Here is a 17,345-nt window from a genome sequence, read left to right as displayed (position 1 = left end):
TCCTCAAATAATAAAAGTAACAAGGTACTATAGAAATTCAGTCTTTTATTGGTAAGTGTGGCAACAGAAACTTTAACCAAGGTTTGGGGAAAAAAATGTTTACAACAAGACACGTTATTTTCTTTTAACAGCAGTTGATTCATTTTACACAGTAACAAATATCTGGCAGTTCCTGAAAATTAGCTTACACATTTTGATTATTTAGTGTTGCATTTGTTATAAAATTGTCAAAAGAAATTTGGATCTCATTTAGGGACAGAATTCAGTTACAGGAAGGAAGGACATTTTATGTAGAGAGGGGGGGAAAAGTACAAGAAAGTATGTCCTAAACTACCAAGATGAAACGCTGATTTTACTGTAAGAGTGAGTTTGAGCAGCACATAGAGAAGACACCTCAGAGTGACCGGATTATACAAGTTGAAACAGACGTATGAACAGACTGAAGGTTATGCAAAGCCTGTTGAACTCAGAGTGAACTTACACAGCTATGTGCAGAGTGATAGGGCAGTGGTCGCTCCCCATCGCTTTGTTGCGGATCTTGCTGTCGCACAAGCCCGGCAACAGAGAGGATGACAGCACAAAGTAGTCGAGCCTCCAGCCCACGTTCTTTGAGCGGGCATTCATCATGTAGGTCCAGAAGGTGTAGGCGTTGGTCTGCTTGGGGTAGAGCTCGCGGAAGCTGTCGACAAAACCTGCCGCCAGTAGCTGGCTGAAGCCTTCGCGCTCCTCGGGGGTGAAGCCGGCATTTTTCTTGTTCCCCTTGGGGTTCTTCAGATCGATCTCCTGGTGAGCAACGTTGAGATCTCCACACAGCACCAGGGGCTTCTGCATGTCCAGCTCACTCAGGTACGCCCGGAAGTCCACGTCCCAGGTTTTGCGGTAATCAAGGCGAACAAGGCCTCTGCTAGCGTTTGGCACATATGCCGTCACCAGGTAGAAGCTGGGAAACTCGGCAGTGATGACACGGCCCTCCTTATCGTGCTCTTCTTTGCCTAGAATATTAGTCAAAATTAAGTCAGTTGCTTCACCAGTACTTAAACTGTTTGTATAGGTTTAATGTGTTGGTAAAGCATACTAAAAATGTCTCTGTTGGTTTCATCTAAAATTTTATACTGATAAGGCAAAAACATTAGTTTTTCAAGAGCAGGAATCTGGTAATCACACAATGTGCTCATTATGGGAGGACCTTCTAAACTACCAATGGGGCTTCATGCTAAACAGTCCCTATTTGCTGTTATCCACTAATAATTTAAAATAATCATTTACTTCAAACATAGAAGATTACACATCTTTAAAATGTTGCTGTACATGTTTTTTTGCCATTTCTAGGCACCATAAATAACTAAGCAGAACACAAAGTTCCCCCTTACCAATTCCATAGGTCACTTTGATGGGTTCAGTCTTGCAGAGCATAGCCACCCCACTGTAACCCTCCTTGTCACCTGATGCAGCCCAATACTTGTGAGGGTACTCAGGCATTGAGGTGATTTCAGCAGGGAGGGCTTTCTCTGCACACTTTGTCTCCTGTAGGCATAAAATGTCTGGATCCTCCTCTCGCACCCACTGGGAAAAGACAAATGTGCTTGTTAGTATCAGTCAGTCTCAAAACTAGCTAATTAATGCTTCTCCAGACAGCAAACTCACATCCAGGCCCTTCTTTTTAACCCAGGCCCTCAGCCCATCCACATTCCACGACGTGATCTTCATGTTTGCGTTGCGTCCGTCTTTGCTGGTCATTTTGTCAGGAGGGTCATCATACAGTATCGGAGCCTCTGGTTCCTTGGCTGCCTTTGCTTTCTTTGAAGGAGCTGTGAAATGAAAGACAAATAGCACAGGGTTGGATAATAGATGATGTTGGAAAATCTATCTATAGTAAAGGAAAAATCCATTTCAGTTCATCAGGGCATGCTGGTAGTACCAGAGGCTGTGTCATTTTCTCCTTCCGCAGCTGCCTCTTCTGCCTTCTTGCCCCTCTTCATACTTGAACTCACTCGGACGGCAAGCACACCTCGCAGACACACAACACCACAGGCACCGCTGAAAAACACAACAAGAACCATTTAAGTAATGCATCTGTTCAGTGCACAAAGGTCAAATGCTGCACCAGTATGCAGGACACACAGGAAGGAATCTCATACATAATAGAAAACAATCTCAACATTGAGGATTTGTTGCGTTTCCACTTTTATGTCTTTGTGTACACGTAATCAGCGTTTTAAAATGTAAGCCACAGCAGTCTGAAACAATCAACTCTGTATATTTTTATATATTTTATTTATTGTTTACTCTATTTAATTTGTAAAATGTGTACACACACACACACACACACACACACACACACGTAGAAAAATATTTAGTATACACATCCAGAAATGCATATACTATTATATATTGTACATATATTTATTAGTTTCAGATGTAGCCATTCTTGTATTTTGCTTGTTTACATTATTGTATTTTGCACAACTCTGTTGCTTGTGAAGCTTGCACACAAGAATTTCACTCACATGTGCTGTACCAATGTACCTGCACATGTGATGTGACAATAAAAGTGATTTGATTTGATTTTGATTTGATTTGATCATCCTGTGTTCTGGATAATTGCAACCAGCTCTTTTCTGAATCAAGACAAATTCAGAAAATCAGCGTTAGTTCAAGTTTTAATTCAAATAAATTAAAACTAGATTGATTTAGCAGAGCATTTATATAGGTTGTTTGGCTGAATACAGAGCTGTAAACATGATTAAGGCCAACAAACTAGAAACGGAAATTAAAGAAAAAAAACAATAGAAGGAAATGGAAAAGGTTTCAACACTGTAAAGGTAGCAGGTACACCAGAGACTTCTTGAAGAAATTTCACCAGTATGATCGGCAGTTGCTGACTTATGTTATTATATTCAAAGATGCTCAGGGATACATTCAGAACCTTGCGGAGCGTCTTAACTACATCTGAAATGTATTATTAATAAAAGTAACTAATACTGGACAGATGCTGCTGATATCAATGTTTATGTTTGACAGTTAACAATTTGGATAAAATTAAGTCCTTCTATCGCATAAACATACGTAAAACGAAAATAAGCGAACATAAACACAGTGCAGAGGAGCAATAAATACGTACAGTAAGTTTTTCTAGTTCTCTCTGTCTGTATGCCGAGAATTAGACTTACAATGGCCGACTTCAATGTGACTATTTACATCCTAATCACATTTTCTGACAAAGCGGAAGCGAGATGAGCTTTTATTTCAGTGCAAGTCTCTGGTTGAGTGCTTTAAATTCAACACATTGTAGAAATTGGCGACCAGCTGATGTAAAATTAATGCATGCATATAATTTAACAGCAACAGAATGAGCTATTAGGAAGTTTGCCATGTTAAACAACAAGTTTAGCTAACAGCAGACTGTGCTACCGCTAGCCTTTTCTCTCTGACAAAGAAAGCATGCGGCCTACGCCGAGAATGAATGGAGAATAAGCAGCCAGCTAACAAGCTTTCCTCCGAGCTTATCTGATTATCAACGAATGCAAATGCGCTGAGAATAATTAGCGTCTTCATTTCAAACACGTTTCGGTGAAAAGACATGCAAATAACCTTACTTGCACTTTCACAACAGGATGTAAAGCCCAGACAACTGCTGCTTCCCAGGCACTCCCCCCCAAACACACACACAACACACGCGCCACAGCACAGCTAAGACTTCTGTCCACGTGCTTTGCTGAACTACTGACTGTCTAAACACATGCCTGAAAATTACCGAGAAAAATTCCACATTTGTATGTCTTCTTGAAAAATAAATACGTACTTGCTGCTGTAATGTACACAGTTTATTACCGTGGCATGTTAGTTAAGTAAGGCTCTGTTTTTACGTTGTCTTATGTTAAGGGAAAATGTTAAGGCAAAATGGTCTGTCAATCCTACCAGTGTTTGGGTCCTCTGGGCTTCGTTATGGAGGAGCTGAGCTACAGAAATTAGCCCAGCCAGTTAGGTTTACGTGCGTAAAAGTTAAAGCGATATGAATTAAGATTAATGTGACCTACCGAAGGAAATTTTAAAAAGTAGGTAAATATATTTTGTTTTCAAAACCGCATCACCATAAATTTACTTTTGGAAAAAAAAGTCGGTCTGTTCTCTGGCGGTTAGCATAGGAGCTAATTAGACAGCTATCAGGATGCTTATGCTTTGGTTCTTTTAGAATAGAATTGAATAGAATGCCTATATTGTCACTATACAGTTGTACATATACAGTTATATATATATATATATATATATATATATATATATATATATATATAATGTACAATATACAAGACGTAAGTAATATGTAATAAATAGTGTTATGTATATACAGTTGAGTATTGCACATGGAATTGGTATAAATAGTGTTATGTATACGTTATGTTGTTAACGTATGTTATGTTTACGTATTGATTGTCCGAACGTTTAATGTGGAAATATGTAGGTTAAAGGTGTATTATCAGGGTTAAAAAAATGCGTGCAATAACATGTTATCTGCATAAAAATGTTTGCTGCTAAATAATTTGAATCTTGAATTTTGGTGTTGATTGTATTTGTGTTGTGGTCAAGTCAAGTCAAGTGGCTTAGGACCATCCATCCATCCATTCGCTACCGCTTATCCTTTTCAGGGTCGCGGGGAGTGCTGGAGCCAATCCCAGCTGTCATAGGGCAAGAGGCTTAGGACCATATAATAATAAATATGTGCGTGATGAAAGTTGGGCAGCTCGACTTTATATGCTCATATGGGTCTGACCCTTTCACTCCTTTGATTTTTTTCCGTTTTGTACATAACTGTTTTTGGGGCAAATAAAATGCAAGTAGGGATTAAAACCGCAGAATTAATGATTACCGGTGCTGGAAATACTAGCGCTTGATGCAGTGTTTTGATTTTGTTGCCACGGGTACCCACAAAGCAATGCGCGAAAGTCACGTGGTCTGTCAATCTCTATCCGGTTGTTCAGTCTGACGTCACTAGCCGTGTCTGGGTCTAAACTCCGCTGCAGGTCCATATCAAACGATCACTATGGCATTACTGAGAGTTGAAAAACTGTCTAAAGTCTTTCATCTTTAATAAAATGATCAGTGTCTGCTCTACCAGGCGTAACAATTGAGTTTAACATCCAGGCATCCATGAAAACGGAATTTATGACATTTAACGGAGTTAGAAGTTAGCAGGGAGTTAGCTCGCTAGCTTCTATCTAAATACAATATAGCATGTCCTGACTGCGGGGTTTTGGAAACAAATTAAAACGTACAGCTCTGTTATCACTTCCAGCATAAATGAAGACAGAAAACTAAACAGCAGTGACGTTTGTAGGGTTACTGAAGTTGGGCTAGCTGGTATATAATGATGTGCTACGTGACCGCTAGCGACACAGGTATGTTAGCATAATATAAACAAGCTAACTTTTTTTCCACTGATAAAAGTTAACGTGAGTGTTCTCGGTGGTCAGAAACAAATGTAATCGCATGGCAGGATGCTGTAAAAGGACCAAACTTCAACCAGGAGAACAACTGAGATAATCCATCCACAATACGAGGTTAGTCATTCATATACTGCTGCATGGGCTGGGCTGTAGTTACATCCTAAGGTTTTAAAAACTGAGCTTAAATAAATGATTAGCGGTAATAAAAGCCGAGGGAGGTCAACAGTGATCACTGACTGTTTTAGGAGCTTTTTGAGATCAAATAGAAGAAAATACATAACATTAAACATGTTAACAACACAAAAGCCATATTAAACGCAGACAACTTTAGACCCGGAAGTAGGATTCGTGGCGTCATCACTGAACAACCGGATTGTTATTTCAACCATGAGCACCGCAACACCAGACAGAACAGCACGGTACAGACACAAGACAGTGCAGACACAACAGTGCAATAGAAAAGGGCAACAATGACAGTGGGTTGTGCAAAAAGTAACTTGCTGTATGAAGGTGTGTGTATGAGATTGTGCAGATGAGTGCTTGAGATAGTTATGTGTATGAAGGTGTGTGTGTGTGCGTGTGTGTGTGTGTGTGTGTGTGTGTCAGTCCAGTATGAGTGTTCTGACGGCTTGGGGGAAGAAACTTTTTTGCAGTCTGGTAGTGAGAGCCCGAATACTCCGGTACCTCTTGCCAGAAGGCTGCAGGCAGGGTAAAGAATGTGTGTGAAGTAGGGCTGAACGATATATCGCATTTGCGATAATATCGCGACATGATCAAGTGCAATTTTCTAACCGCAAAGGCTGCGATTATACTCTGGACATGTCCAAATTCATGGGCTGCATCCTCCTGAGGCCGCATTTGTAGACCGATTACGTCACAGCGACGCGCCGAAGGCTGTCCAAATTACTACCATATCCCAGAATTCATAGCGCGGCCCAGCCAAACTCCAGTTTCCAGCAATGGCGGCCGCTACTAAGTTTTAAAATTACTCATACTAATCTTTCTGGGTCACAAAATAAACTTTTAACATATTTTCAGGCGAGAAAGTAGTTGTGTAAACATCAAATATCTGCTCGGTTTATCAAGATATCCCATATTTGCAAAAGTGCTTCGACGTTTTCAGAGGCGTCTGCTACCCACCAGCTCGACAGCTAGCCGGGAGCTCGAGGGTTACTGATGCGGCCGAGAACGGCACAACTCCCGGCACATCATTTTCAGATCACCGCGGAGTTTCGCTGCTCGGGTTAAACGTGATATATAAGTCACTTAGACAACCTAAAAATGTTATTGTTGGGCTTTTTTCAGTGTTTTGTTTGTTCGTGAGTAAATCGGTTTGGCTGAGATTAAAGTTATTAGATTAGATAAAATAAAACTTTATTAATCCCCCGGGTGGGTTCCTCCTTGGTTTTCACACAGCTGACTAAACGTCAAACAGAAAACTTATTAAACAGAAGTATGAGACAGTCGAGAATTTACACCAGTGTCTGGTTATATTTTAGATAGCAAGAAGCAGACGGCCGAGTTTATTAAACTCCACCGAGACAGCGGTGACGCTAATCAGAACTAGACCGTCCAATTTCACGCCTTTAAATTTTAAAGGCGTGTTTGTGTGTGTGTTTATACAATTGCTATTATGTTTGCACTTTATGTGTAATGTTACTGACTGCAGAGATCAGTAAGATGTGTGTATATTTTATTTATTAGTTTTATTTATTTAATATTATTTTTTAATTGAATGACTGTCTAGTAGTTCACAGATGTCGAAAAACTGAGTGTGGTAAAGCCACTGATTTTGTTTATGTATATTTCTGCAATCTGCACATTGTACTGACTTTCATTTTAATGTTTACACCAGGGTTCCTTGTCAGCACTTTATGCTCAGATGTTTGTAAGCTAAAAATAAACTATTGTGTATGTTCAAATATACTGTTGTGATTGAAGAAGTTAAATAAAAATGTCAGTCATCAATTCATGCATCACCTCATGTCATCATAACAGAGGTCTGTCTTCCAGGAAAGAACAATTTAAAATTAATGTAATATAGTATTGGCCATACTATATGATGTATTGCTTGTCTTTGTTTAATAATACAGAAGACAAAGACCTTAAAAAATAATCGCATATCGCATCGCAATCGCAATATTGGGGCAAAAAATCGCAATTAGATTATTTTCCATAATCGTTCAGCCCTAGTGTGAAGGGTGCATGGGGTCCTCCACAATGCTGGTGGCTTTGTGGATGCAGTGGGTGTGATGAGTGTCTGTGCTGGAGGGAAGAGAGGTTCCAATGATCTTCTCATCTTTTCTCACTATCCGTTGTAGGGTATTGCGATCTGATACGGTGCAGTTACCATACCAGACATATTTAGATATGTGGATGTCTAGTCCAAAAATTTCCAGTATAATCTGATTTTGTTTTATTGTGCCTTTTTCTTGCCTGTAATAGACTTCCAAGAGAGATGAAGGGTTTAAATGAAAAGACACTATAACAACACAGTGACTTCCTTCTTTCTGAAACAGTTTTTTCTGCAGCCATGACTGTAGTGATTGGATTTGAGGGCAGTGCCAATAAGATCGGCATAGGCATAATCAGGGATGGGGAAGTGCTTTCCAACCCCAGACGGACTTACATTACACCTCCGGGTCAAGGTAAGTTAGAGTTCCTCTAAGATATTAATGATAACTCCAACATACTGCTTATATGAAAATCTGTTAGTTGACTGCATGCTTTTTTTTATATCTCAGGGTTCCTGCCAAGTGACACAGCCAGACACCACCGTGCTGTCATACTAACCGTCCTGAAGGAGGCGCTGGAGCAAGCGGGGCTAAAACCTGCAGACATCGACTGTGTGGCATACACCAAAGGTAATATAAAAGATTTTAACTTTCAGATGTCTGTCAAAAATTTATCCAAACATGTTCTCATCAAATAAGGGTCATAGTGAACTTTAAATAACTGAGAGTTGATTGTTTGTTAACAAACAAATGTTAGTTTTATATTGTAAGTTACTCAAAAATGTCACTAATTTCTGTGTGCCATTAAAGTTCAGACCTTCGTTAATGAAGAGCTCCCAGTCAGAAAAAGGATAGCTTAAAGAGATAGGGGATTTTTCCTAATAAACAAGCCAAAGAACATTTGTCAAGCTCCACAGTTTATAAAGAAAATGGATCATGTCAAAATTTCTCTTATTTGTCCTTCCTTTGACAGCTATGACAATTATTAAGGCCTGCTTTAAGAAACACATGCTTATCTGACTTACATCTTACATCTTGGGTTTTTTTTTTAAACTATGACAGAGAGAATATAGCTTAGGGCTATAGCAGCTTTAGACTCTAAGAACATAACTAATGGAGGGTTCAAAACCACCTGATCCAGCCCTAGTTATCAACTATAACAAAAAGTAAGTTTAATCAGACCCTGAGGAGTCTGAGAGCTGAAGGCTCTGGCTCCCATTCTATTTTTATAAACTCTAGGAACTTAAATTAAGCCTGCAATCTGAGAGCAAAGTGCTCTGTAGGAATATTATTGTACTAAAAGGTCTTTAAGATATGAATTGAAATAAAGGGACTGTGATTCTTGACTGATGTCTGTAGAAGACCAAACCAATAAGTTGTTCTCCTTCAGGTCCTGGTATGGGTGCACCCTTGGTGACGGTGGCTCTAGTGGCACGCACAGTTTCACAGCTTTGGGGAAAGCCGCTGCTCGGTGTGAACCACTGTATCGGACACATAGAGATGGGACGACTTATCACCAAAGCCAACAACCCCACCGTGCTTTATGTTAGTGGGGGCAATACACAGGTTGGTTCCTCCCTGTAAGCCTCATGCAGAGCTTTTTGGCACAGAACATCTGCACTGCATTTTCTGATGAGCAGCTGTCAGCTAAACAGCAGTATATTTGAAGTAGAAATGCAGTTTGAGTTTTGTTCATCCTGAATTTTGTGCAGGTTATTGCATATTCAGAGCAGCGGTACCGAATATTTGGGGAGACCATCGACATTGCAGTCGGCAACTGTTTAGACAGGTTTGCCAGAGTTATTAAGGTTTGTGTCATACTTCTCAACATGAAACCATCAAGTTGCATTTCACTTAGTGCAACAGATTATCGAAGTAATCATACATCTATGAAACGATTTCTACACTCAGATTTCCAATGATCCAAGTCCAGGCTACAACATAGAGCAGATGGCCAAAAAGTGAGTGAGATCACTGAATAGTTGTGAATATTTAGTGTTCTTTATGTCTTTTAATTTTTTTTATGTTTATTCTAAACTTTGCTTTCTCTCCACATTGCCAGAGGGAGTCAGTATGTGGAGCTGCCATATACAGTAAAGGGCATGGATGTGTCCTTTTCTGGCATTTTGTCCTACATTGAAGTAAGTCCTTTGCTCTTCTGTAAAGTTGGTTGTGTCATATTGATTGAGTTATCTCAAGGCTACTTTTGGTTTACGTTCTTTACATTTATATTCCTTCCACAGGACGCTGCTCATAAGATGCTGAGCTCTGGTCAGTGTACATCAGAAGACCTGTGTTTCTCACTTCAGGTACAGCATAGCGCCTTTATACACACGAAAGTCAGAAAGTTCATATTTTGGTTACGTGGAAAACATTTGATCCAGTTACCTTTGGTGTCGCAGTGTAGTTATCCTCTGATAAAACACGTTAAAGGAGTTTTTCTCATTGACTTTATAAGATTGTCAGAACATATTCTGAAACAAAAATGCTCCTTCTCATTTCAAGTGCAACTGGAATGAAAAGGAGCAGCTGGCATCTTCTGGCAGCTGGTTTACCAGGTTTTGTACATTGTGTGATTTACTGAAAAGTGTGATTCAATTTGTTTAAGGAGCGGCACAGAGGAGGTTTCACACTTTTTTAATTGATAAAATAAACTAAAATAAAAAAAGAACAAGCTTTTCACACACACTGATTTGAACATAAAGTCCTTTTTTGAAAAGCTTGTTCTTTTTTTATTTTAGTTTATTTTATCAATTAGTTTTAGCGAGAGTTACGAGAGTTTTAGCTAATAGATTAATTACATTTTGATTACTGAAATGATCAGTTGAAAGCAGCACATTATTTGAATTGTTTAAGATGATTAAAGCATACTGGATTATCAAAATATTTACCTCTTGAATTTCTGTTAATCAACTACTTGTTGCAGCCCTGATTGGTGTGTTGGCATCAGTGATGTCAGTATTTCCCATTAGTATTGCTTCTGTCTTTGCAGGAGACATTGTTCTCCATGCTGGTGGAGATCACAGAAAGAGCTATGGCTCACTGTGGCTCCCAGGAAGTGCTGATTGTCGGGGGCGTTGGCTGTAAGTATATCTGAAACGATCAGCTGCAGCTTATTCTAAAATATTAAAGCAAATATGCTGAAGCATTTAAGTTTTTGCAGTCATTTTGTGTGCGCTACTTTTACTGTTATGAAATGCTTTGCAATCAGAGTGTAAGGCTCGATTTTATCTGTAAAGAAACGGGAACACCAGTTTTCTTCTGTGTAAAATCCAACAGAATAAAATGACTTCCCACAAGCAGTAAAGCTGTCTACATGAACTTCAGCAATTCTAATTATTATACTCTACAGCGATGGGATACTGTCATTGCCTATCCCTAGCCTGGTTGAGGAGTTTAAATGTGCAGAAGTGAGGCCTGAGATGTCACTCATGGACTCCCACGACCCCATAGTGAGAGGCACTGCTCCCACCCTAGCAACGGGGAGGAAGTGGACCCCAGCCACATCTGTGCTACAGGCGAAATCCGCTCTTCGGCATCGTGACGTGGTGGGTCACGTCCAACAGGGCAGAGGAGGATAATGGCCGAATCACTCGATGAATCCAAGGTCCACTACTGATGATGTGTCCCAAATTTTAAAATGATAAGCTAGATCAGATCTCTAATCCCTAAACCTAACCAAGGAAGGAAAATGGCAGATTAGCCTGGGTAAAAGACCGAAAGTTGAGGCACACAACGATGCGTGCTGCTGACAAAGTTTCTGGGCTGCCTTTCCATCCCTCAAGAGTCTCTCCATCTAAAGCAATGCATTCTTATCAGGGACTGTAACATCTAGTCCTTCTTACTGATTCCAAGGTTCGTTGTTTCTAACTACTGTTTGTTTATGTACTTATTGTTACAGTCACCCAGGAATGCCTTGGATCCCTTAAAGTCTAAGCCCATTTTTGAAACTCCTCTCTGTTTACTGTTGCTATGAATGGAAATGAGTTCACGCTCTCAGAAATGTGTTTATCTCATGTTCCAACCACAGGTAATCTGCGTCTGCAGGAGATGATGGGAGTGATGTGTAAGGAGAGAGGAGCAAAGCTGTTTGCCACAGATGAAAGGTAACCCAGTCTGCCCAACACTCAGATCCTTCACTTTCATTTCCATTGAAACTTCACTAGAATTAGTTTCACTTTTACACGCACGAGCAGCAGTTTGGTCCTAAGACCGAGTACAGCATACTCTCACCCACCCTACTTTTAAGAGTTAATGTGTTTGTTATTTTCAAAGCTCTGTGAATTCCAGGTACCGTACAGTCATGAAATTTCCTAGCTGATTCCACAGTCAACTGTTAGTGATATTTTAAGAAAGTAGAAATGATTGGGAATGACAGCAACTCGGACATAAAGAGGTAGGCTACATATAATCACAGAATGGGGTCAGCGGCTGTTGAGCCACATAGTCAAAAATTTCCATAGACACACCAGAAGGTCAGAAGCTGTTATAACTGCAAAGCCTGTGGATTAAGAGTTGGATGTCACTCAATCTCATATGTGTGTGAAGGCAGATGAGCAAATACTTTTGGTTATAAAGTGTACCATTCATAGCCACAAAAACATCTGATGTATGAAGCTGTTCTTGTGTGAACACATGCAATGGAGCTCTTCATTGTGACTTTTTCAATTGGTGTGATAGGATGTTGATCTGGCTGAAAGATGCAGATAACAAAGATCAGTTTGTTGCCACAGATTTTGCATTGACAATGGAGCGATGATCGCTCAGGCCGGCTGGGAGATGTTTCGGTCTGGTCAGGTGACAGAGCTAGAAGACTCATGGATCACACAAAGGTAAGGCTTCATAGACCTTTTCAGTTGTGATTTACGGTAATAACCCACCATAGAATCACATTTATGTTCCTTACTCATTATAGGTCGATTATATGTCTGTATGAGTTAAAGTGGCTGTTGGGTTTAAAAGTTGCTAATCCTGACTCTAGGATGGAAAAATTCATTCGTATTGTGTTTGTGTTCATATTGCTGTGCTTGCAGTAAATGACCATGGGTTTCTCTCCTGTTGCAGGTATAGAACAGATGAGGTGGAGGTGACATGGAGAGACTGACTGCAGCACCATCATTTTGTGGTCTGTTGTGACACATTTAGCGTGGTACAGCGGGCCTCAAACATAACACAGCAGCTCCACAGATGAATACTTTTCTGTACATCCAAAACCTGATCTCATCACATGTTTGAAAAACTATTCAAACACATCCAAGAGACATACTGCTGTAACATGGTCCTTCATGAAAAATGTCTCAAACGCTCAGACTGTAAATTAGTTCAGTTCCTGAGCTATGCTTCACTGGTTAAGGCCTTTACACGCCAACAACAACAAAAAATGCAGACTATTAACCAGGAAGACTGCAGGTTTCCATTTTGAAGGGTTTATCCAGACAGATATTTGATATCAAAGGAGCTGGTTTCATATTTTTAGTGCCTAACTAACATTTAAACAGCTCACACACAGAGCTCGGTGTTGGATTGTATGAAGGAGTAGCTTTGTATTACCAAAAATTTTACTTTTCTTAAATTTCCCACCTTTGTAACTTTAGGTTCTGGAGATGTACCCGCGGAGGCCCTCTCCCAGAACTTGCTAGTATAATTTCTTGCACATTTGTGCTCTTATGTACAGTTACAACAGAAAGTTTCTCATGAAATAAGTGAGATTTTCAACCCTGTGAGGTTGCCAGCAGTAAATGACAATTTGTATTGAAATAAAGAGGATTAACAGATCCACTCAAGTTTACTCATTTTTATTAAGCAATACTGTCCTTTTACATTCTTCCTCCTTCTCCAGTGTAATTTTTATTTAATAAATTCTTTTCAAAAATCAACACACTGAACATGGTGACATCCCTTATGGATTCGTAAGTAACATTCACCCAATTGGGACCAAATGAAAACAAAAGGAACACAGCATTAATATGGTGATGTGATAAAGGGTGAACTCTTCTGTGCCTTTGACTACACCCCCTGTAAACTGAAGACTTGGGTACAGGAGTCCTCTGCATACATTAACAGTAAAACTCAAGCAGGAATGAGACATTCTTCTGATTTGTAATTGATGGGGGAGGGGGAAAGTCACTCTGGTGAGGGCTTGCACACAGGGATTGGTAAACAAATTCTTTGAACAAAGTGCTTGATTGACCACTCGCTTCACAGAGGACAAAGTATGATAAAAACGGCAGCTTTCAAAAAGGAAACAAATTAAATTACAGCGCCTATAGTTAAAAAAAATAAAATAAATCTACACATACAAGCTTAAAATGGTAATGTGAGACAATGAAAACAGGTCTGATTAATTAAGGCAGGCTTTCTGTAAGGCGTTAAAAAAAAAGTCCATTGCTGTAAGATCTTAAAGGAGTTAGTCCAAAGTGTCTCAGTGTGGCTTTGCGTGAAGACATCATCCTGAGTGCAGTGTGTGAGAACAGGACTCAAATTCGTCCATCTTTATGTATTTTATGTGTATGTACTTGTGTGTGTTTCCACTAGGGGCCTGTCACACTGCTAGGCTGGGTGCTCCTTGGTGTCCTTGTACCAGATCACCCTTTTTGGATCTGAGAAGCCAAAAAAAAAAAAAAAAGTCAAAAGGGACGCTTCATACAAACAGCAAAGATTAGACCACTTTGTTATGCAACACATTTTAGCAAATTACCATCAATGAGTGTGTGTGACAAAATAGTAGGGAATAATGTCTTGCGCATATGAATGAATGCGCATAAATTAGGAAAACTCACCTTTTTTCTGTCTGTTGCAGATAGCGTTCCACTCTATGGAGTGAGAGAGGGGAAAAGAGGTAGTTGTTATTCACCATAATTTCAGATTTAATGATCTCTAGCCAGATGTCATTTTTAAAGCTTCTTGTGGTGGTTACCTTTACTATGATAGTTCAGAGCTTCCACTAGGTGGCGACAACTGAGCAGCAGCTTTCCATTGCTCTCGTCGACCTCTGCGCATGCAATTGGGTTGAGGGAGGTAGACACTGGAATTGGCCTTTCTTCTGGGGGCCTCACTGTGAGAACTGTGTCTAGCTGTAGGTCTGCTGGATGTTTAGAATCTGTGGGCAGTGGGGTACTGGAACGGGAGTTGGGGCCAGAGCCCTCTGTGACTGGTCTTGCCTCGCTAATGAAACTTAGACCCCACTGGTTCTGTAGCAGCATGCCGATGGCAGGTCGGTCTTCCTCCAGTGCTCCAGTTGCAGCTCCCGCCTTCACCTTGGAGGCATAGCTAACAGCAGGCTGTAGCTTGGCAGGACTGTCTTGCACTGGGAAGGCAGGTGGGGGCTTAAGTAGAGACAAACTGTCCTCGACCCATCTTTCCTTTTGATTAACCTTTTGTGGCCTTTCACTTACACGGCCAACACCCTTCTGACTTTCCCTGCGCAGACTACGACCTTTGTGCTGTGGGCCCCTGCGTTCCTTTTCCCTGCGGAAGCTAAAGGCATGGCTGGGACCCATCAGGTCACCATCGGGTGAAAGCTGCCGTGGCAGCTTGTCGCCTCCAGAGATGCATCCTCCACCCCCACCACCTCCACAGTTTCCCGAGCCAGGAGACAGGCGGCGGTTCCGAATGTGTGGCTCAGAATTGGCGGCTGAAACAAGGACTGCTTGGTCACATAGACCATCAGGCTCACACACAGTGTTGCTGGCTTCCCATGTACCTGAAGAAAATGAGCATTGACAAGTTGATCAGGTATCTGCTGTTTTAATATGTTATCATGCATACGAGCAGAAAATTCCAGTGCTTGGTGATTTGTAAGTGAAATCACTAAATCATATCATAATCACTTCCAATCAACATTACTGTCCTACTAGTATCTTGCCCTTACTTTAGTAAGCATACTTGTAGTGAGTAGTACACAAAGACTTATCACTTGGCATTGGTTAATAATGGTCTTTGCACTTGTCTCTACCATGCACACAAACATTGGGGGTAGATGACACACTTTCATGTGACTTCGGTGTGGCAGAGGAGGTGAGGCTGAACAACAGTTCCCTGTATAGCTGGCTACTTGCAAAATTGTACAGAAAAAAATACCAATCCCAAAATAGACAGGATTGCTGGAATCAAAACAACTCTTCTGAAGAAATCTACCATCAACACTTTTGATGAGCAATTTATCAAGCACCAGTATAAAACGTTTTAGGTTCAACTTCCGGAGTCGGAAGGTGGAAAAAATGTAATTAAACAGACTTCACCTCGGGCCGTACCATGTGACTATTAATGCAATCTCACACAAGATGCTGATATAATTCAGGTCAACTAATCTCAAATTAATAAATAAATAATGTTGCCGTTGGTTAAGAGTAAACTAATTGTATTCCTAACTGGCAGTTGCCCATCACAGGTCTCAGCTGTCATCACCATACTTGTCCCCGTGTCTGATCTTGCCCAATGACCTGTGTCACGCTGTCCCACTTGCTGGCTCATCATGAAAAGGAGTGACTGGGTAACAGTCTTTACGGGAAGGCTCTCCCGTTTTGGTTGTTAAATCATTCTCTGTCCGCATGGCGCCACTGAAACATACTCAGACCGACTCAGACATTACTGTTGGCCGTGTTCAAATGCACCACAAGTTGAAACATAAAGAGGAAGCACATAGCTTACAGCGGGCCTGATTAGCGTACCCGCTCCAAAGCGCCACATTTCAAAAGAACTGGTGAGACCGACCACCGCCCGGCCGACCCAGTCTCATTTACCGCTCCGAAATTTCGAGAAGCAGGCTACCTCCGCAGACTCTTCAGTGTCCCGACTATTTAGAAACAAAGATGTCAGAAATGATTTAATAGTTTCCATTTGTGGAAAACAACTCCCGCTGGTTCATGTGAGCGGTGCTTGCGGCTAAAAAGATAGAAGCTAACAGCGAGCACCGGTGTTAGCAAACTTTAATTAGCAGCGTCACGATGTGGAGCATAAAACTCGACGGTTTTATGTATCTAAAGGTTCCACTTTGACCATCGAAAAATGTATGAACATTAACTACAGCGGGTCGAGTAGATATGTTTGTTTTTACACGTATTAAGGTTGTAAAAAGCCACCCAGAACGCTAGCCGAAGTTTCGTAACTCCCCCCACCACCTCATTCAAAGCGGAGAAAGGCTTCCCTCGGCGCTGCTAGCCCGCCGCTAATGCCGCGGCCAAACACATAAATAACACATCTGAAAGTGAAGCGTTACACTCAAATATACCGAAATATAGCACAAACTCACCTGTTTTAATATGCATCTCTTTTCGCTTGATGTGTCGTTGAAGCTAAACCGTTGAGTAACTTGTTTACAGCGTTGAGATAACGACAGCCTGCTTGTAACCACCACCCGGAAGCGACACGAAAATGTGGGTGGGACAGGAAGTGCCTGCAGATAAGTGGTCCGGCGGGAATCTCGCCGTGAATTTAACCCTCCACTTCACACATTGTGATAGTGTATGCTTAAAATTGTTCAGCATTATTTTCTGACACATTTTGGACCATTTTATTGCCAAAAAAAAAAAATGTTATATTTCAGACACCCGTTTCCGAGATATATCCACAACTTGCCCCTAGGCAACTAGGCTTGTATAAAACAGAGGCAATTACTAACTCATAGATCATTACACAATTGTTGGAAAGCAATAAAAAACATAAGAAAATC

The 17,345-nt window shown here is 40.8% G+C and overlaps 3 protein-coding genes across 5 annotated transcripts; 1 reads left to right on the top strand and 2 right to left on the bottom strand.

Annotated features, from left to right (window-relative positions):
• Window positions 1–25: 25 nt before the first annotated feature.
• On the bottom strand, window positions 26–3,745 carry apex1 (APEX nuclease (multifunctional DNA repair enzyme) 1). Its single transcript, XM_004573955.3, has 5 exons — window positions 3,597–3,745; window positions 1,919–2,037; window positions 1,645–1,808; window positions 1,371–1,563; window positions 26–992 (listed from the first exon to the last, which is right to left on the bottom strand). The coding sequence occupies exons 2-5, from the start codon at window positions 1,977–1,979 to the stop codon at window positions 478–480; spliced, it is 933 nt and encodes a 310-aa protein (XP_004574012.1). The 5' UTR covers window positions 1,980–2,037; window positions 3,597–3,745; the 3' UTR covers window positions 26–477.
• A 183-nt stretch (window positions 3,746–3,928) lies between these two features.
• On the top strand, window positions 3,929–13,453 carry osgep (O-sialoglycoprotein endopeptidase). Of its 3 annotated transcripts, XM_076875542.1 has the most exons (13): window positions 5,262–5,393; window positions 5,469–5,555; window positions 7,961–8,089; window positions 8,186–8,305; window positions 9,066–9,241; window positions 9,388–9,483; window positions 9,587–9,636; window positions 9,738–9,816; window positions 9,919–9,984; window positions 10,668–10,758; window positions 11,706–11,781; window positions 12,409–12,507; window positions 12,740–13,453. In XM_076875542.1, exons 3-13 carry the CDS (start codon window positions 7,975–7,977, stop codon window positions 12,777–12,779), a joined length of 1,008 nt encoding a protein of 335 aa, XP_076731657.1. In that variant the 5' UTR covers window positions 5,262–5,393; window positions 5,469–5,555; window positions 7,961–7,974; the 3' UTR covers window positions 12,780–13,453. The 3 variants fall into 3 exon arrangements, with proteins under 3 accessions (XP_004574018.1, XP_076731656.1, XP_076731657.1); XM_004573961.2 differs by lacking the exons at window positions 5,262–5,393; window positions 5,469–5,555 and adding an exon at window positions 3,929–4,055; XM_076875541.1 differs by lacking the exons at window positions 5,262–5,393; window positions 5,469–5,555 and adding an exon at window positions 3,929–4,059.
• Window position 13,454: 1 nt separating this feature from the next.
• si:ch211-214j24.10 (uncharacterized) lies at window positions 13,455–17,081 on the bottom strand. The gene is made up of 4 exons (XM_004573962.6): window positions 16,926–17,081; window positions 14,592–15,377; window positions 14,455–14,487; window positions 13,455–14,274 (listed from the first exon to the last, which is right to left on the bottom strand). Exons 1-4 carry the CDS (start codon window positions 16,939–16,941, stop codon window positions 14,225–14,227), a joined length of 885 nt encoding a protein of 294 aa, XP_004574019.1. The 5' UTR covers window positions 16,942–17,081; the 3' UTR covers window positions 13,455–14,224.
• Window positions 17,082–17,345: the final 264 nt, after the last annotated feature.

Source organism: Maylandia zebra, linkage group LG17 (genome assembly GCF_041146795.1).
Source record: "Maylandia zebra isolate NMK-2024a linkage group LG17, Mzebra_GT3a, whole genome shotgun sequence".
Lineage (NCBI taxonomy): Eukaryota > Metazoa > Chordata > Actinopteri > Cichliformes > Cichlidae > Maylandia > Maylandia zebra.
The sequence above is the reverse complement of the archived record's forward strand: the minus strand, read 5'-3'. Positions and strand labels throughout refer to the sequence as shown.